The sequence below is a fragment of the Magnusiomyces paraingens genome, assembly GCF_902498895.1.
Source record: "Magnusiomyces paraingens strain CBS 517.90 genome assembly, contig: contig4, whole genome shotgun sequence".
Taxonomy (NCBI): domain Eukaryota; kingdom Fungi; phylum Ascomycota; class Dipodascomycetes; order Dipodascales; family Dipodascaceae; genus Magnusiomyces; species Magnusiomyces paraingens.
Window position 1 is genome coordinate 1,401,456 of NW_022474070.1, and position 3,835 is coordinate 1,405,290.

The following is a 3,835-nucleotide window of genomic DNA, read 5'->3' on the forward strand; positions in this document are numbered from 1 at the left end:
TTTTTATCTTTTGAAATACTTTTCTTTTATTCATATATATATATTGAAAGAAATTCATTTCAAAATCTATCAATACAATTTTGATTTCTTGTTTCTTCTCTAACGCGGCTTTTTTTTTTTTTTTTTTTTTTTTTTTTATCACAATAGATTACTACTAGTTTTACTACCAACTACTATAATTTCCATACTTGTACAACACAAACCACGTTGGCTACGATTCTATTATTCTTTAACCCCACCGCCACTATTTTATCATCATTATTATAAAAATCACATTTCAAACTTATTGTCAACTATTTTAAATATCAACTCTCTTATTAACTTGATTATTGATTATTGATTATTATTTTTTTTTTGTATATTAATCCGCCTTAAAATGAGCCTCCAACCAACTTTTACCGGCCACGTCGACACTACTCAAGATGCTCTCATTCTTTTCCAAGCCACTCTTGATGGCAAATTGCCTGCAGTCTCACGAAGGCCTCACGACCGTGAACGCAGCGAATTGGTCAAGTCGGGCTCCGTTTTTGTCTTTAATGAAAATAGCTCCGGTATTAAACGATGGACTGACGGTATTGCTTGGTCTCCTTCTCGAATTTTGGGTAACTTTTTGGTTTACAGACAACTTGAAAAACCATTTACACCAGGTGAAAAAAAACAAACCAACAAGCGTCCAAGACGAAAGCGTGCTTCATCCTCTTCTTCTACTGGAAGTACTCCCTATAGCCGCTCATCTCCTGGCCGTGAAGAAGAAATCAAGTATCCTATGACTACTGGTGGAGCTCCAGGTTCTGTTACAGGCTCTTCTTTGCCTATCAATATTGAACTTCCCAATCAACAGGATATGTCTCCTTCTGGAATCCCCATTGAGCGAAATCTTGTTGGCTCTCTGGTTGACTCTTATGGGTTTAAAAAGGATGGTCTTATTAAAAAGACTATTTCAATCATGATTGATAATATCCAACACCATCTTGTTTCATATTATAAACCTGAAGATGTTTTGGCTGGCATTTTTGAACAACCTTCTAAGTGTGCCTTTCTTAAAGATATTACCATTTCTGATGAACTAATACACCGCCAAAATTTTCGCATTCCTTTGGAGCCTGGTCAGGGTCCTTCTGGACAAACCTTGATTGAAAGTACAGCCGGTTTACAATCCCGCAGTGCGGCATTGCAACAACATCAACAACAACAACAACAACAAACTTATCTTCTCAATGCACAGGCTACTGCTGTTGGGGCCCAGGCGGCTCCAGCCGCACCAGTCAGCACATATCAAGATTTGTCACCATATGATGTGGAAACATTTTCTCAATTTGACTCGACAGGAATGGCTCGCACAACAGGTTTGGTAAAGACTGAGTCATCACCCCAAGGTGCTTATTACCGCAGTCCTCATCAGATTTCTCAATCATCATCTTCAAGTACAGCCATGTCAATGTCTTCAACATCAGGCTCTCATTCAGGTGTGCACCAACAACAACCTCAGTCTCCTACACAGTCGCACTCTCAACAGCAACAGCAGCAACAACAGCAGCAACAGCAACAGCAGCAACAGCAACAACAGCAACAACAACAACAACAACAACAACAACAACAACAATTGTCTACTAATGGCTACATTTCAAACTTTCGCCAATTTAATACTGGCTTTTCATCTATGACTCAACAACACCTTCCACCTCAGTACCTGTCTGCCTCTGCATCCAATGCTAATCCTTCAAGTCATGATTATTATCAGTCGCCACTGCCACCTCCAAGTCAATACTATTCTCAACCTGTGCGCAGTTCATCGGCAACTTCTTCCACTACATCCCATTCATCTGGTCTGACAACATCTTCTTCCACAGACTCTACGGCACTTTCATATGGTGGTCAATCTCAGCCCGGTTACTCTTATAGTCAGATTTATGCGGGCCATGATTATCATATTGACCCACAAGCAGGTGTTTCTGATCCCCGCCGTCTTCCTGATGTGTCTGTCAGTGCCACACATGCTCTGTCGGGAACATCATCTGCCATTGCTGCTAGTTCAGGTCTACAGCGCAATAATATCAGCGTCTTGGCGTCTGGCCAACCTTCTCCAGTTCATCAGCAATCTGTTCATTCTCAGGTTCCTTACAATTACAATTATACTAATTATCGATGAAGTGACGATGATGAGTTTATTATATTTTGGGAATTTTTTTTTTTCTTCTTGTTGTTCTTCTTTTAAAATTATTGCGGGTTATTTTTATTTTTATTTTTTTTTTTTCATCTTAACGAACATGCTTTGGTTTTTTTTTTTTTTTTTTTATTTTCAATCTTGTACAACCACAACAACCGCCCACCACTTGTATATTTATGTCTGGGTTGATGAATATATTTAACGGATTTATATATATATATAAACATATTGTATAAACTTGTGTTTTTAATAAAAAAAATTAAAAAAAAATTATATATATATATATATATATATATATATATATATATAATACTTGTCAAGTTTGACAATAAGCGACTTTTGGGTGGGGGTGGTGTAGGAATATATATTATCCATTATCCATATAGTATTATTATATAAATTTATAGTAATAATAATAATAATAATAATAATAATAATAATAATATCACGGCAAGCGGCCTTTGAACTGGCGCGCCTTTTTGCGCACATCAAACTGGTAGGTAGATTTCATTATTATTATTATTATTATTATTATTATTATTATTATTAAAATTACTATTACGTTATTATTACTTTTTTTTTTTATTTTTTTATTTTTTGCCTCCAAAGTGGATATACCTAGGGTGCGCCAAGTCACTATATATATATATATATATATATAAATATCAGTAGTAGTAGTAGTAGTAGTAGTAGTACATCTATATACATGTACGCGTGCGCGACTGCTCCAAGGTCTGTCTGTACATTTGGGTGTGGACTTTTGATTTTCCATTTTTGTGCAGACCTTTTTTTAGCACAAAGCATCAGCATCAACATCAGCATCAGCAGTGGCAATGGCAGCTGTAGGAAGAAGATGTTAAAGGAGTAAGAAATAAAGAGAGAATATATAGAAATAAAAAAAATGCGTGGCTTATGTGGGAAAAAAAAAAAAGTGTTAGAAAGATAGAAAGAAAGTAATTTTAAAAAGGAGGAGATGATGATGATTATGATAATGAAGCTTAGTGTCGCAGGAAAATAGTGATGATAGTCTAAGATATCAACTAGTAAAAAAAAAAAAAAAAAAAAAAAAAAAGGTAAGAAGAAGAAGAAGAAACAAAAGAAAAAAAAAAAAAAGGGAAATTGAAAGAAATTTCTTTCTTTCTTTTACTAGATGAAGAAAAAACATCATGCTAATTTTTAGAAGGAAAAAACAAACAAACAAACAAACAAACAAAATATAAAATGCATGAATTTTTGTGGCTTTGGAAATTTTCTTTTTTTCCTTTTTTTTTTTGTTGAATTCATTTATTTATTTTACTTATAAGCAAGTGGTAGAATATATATATATATATATATATAAATCATTATATTTTGATAAGTTTTTTTTTTTTTTTTTTCTTTTACGTTTCCTTATATTTTCATTTTTCAAATTATTTTTGCAATTGAGTTTTATTTTTATTTTTATTTTTTTGGAATTTTTAAAGTTGAGGTTTAATATTTTTTAATATTTTTTAATATTTTTTAATATTTTTAATATTTTTTTAATATTTTTAATATTTTTAATATTTTTAAGTTGATGGAAAAAGCTAATATGATATATCTTAAAAAGAATTAAAAGATATAAACCAATTTTTTTTTTTTTTTTTTTTTGACATCAATGTTAAAAGATTCTTACAATGAAAAGACAAT

The 3,835-nt window shown here is 32.6% G+C and overlaps 1 protein-coding gene across 1 annotated transcript; it reads left to right on the forward strand.

Moving 5' to 3' along the window:
- Nucleotides 1–376: 376 nt before the first annotated feature.
- SAPINGB_P005217 (uncharacterized protein) lies at nucleotides 377–2,149 on the forward strand (the record flags this gene model as incomplete). The annotated part of the gene is made up of 1 exon (XM_031999932.1): nucleotides 377–2,149. The coding sequence occupies one exon, from the start codon at nucleotides 377–379 to the stop codon at nucleotides 2,147–2,149; it is 1,773 nt and encodes a 590-aa protein (XP_031855823.1).
- Between the last annotated feature and the right edge of the window lie 1,686 nt (nucleotides 2,150–3,835).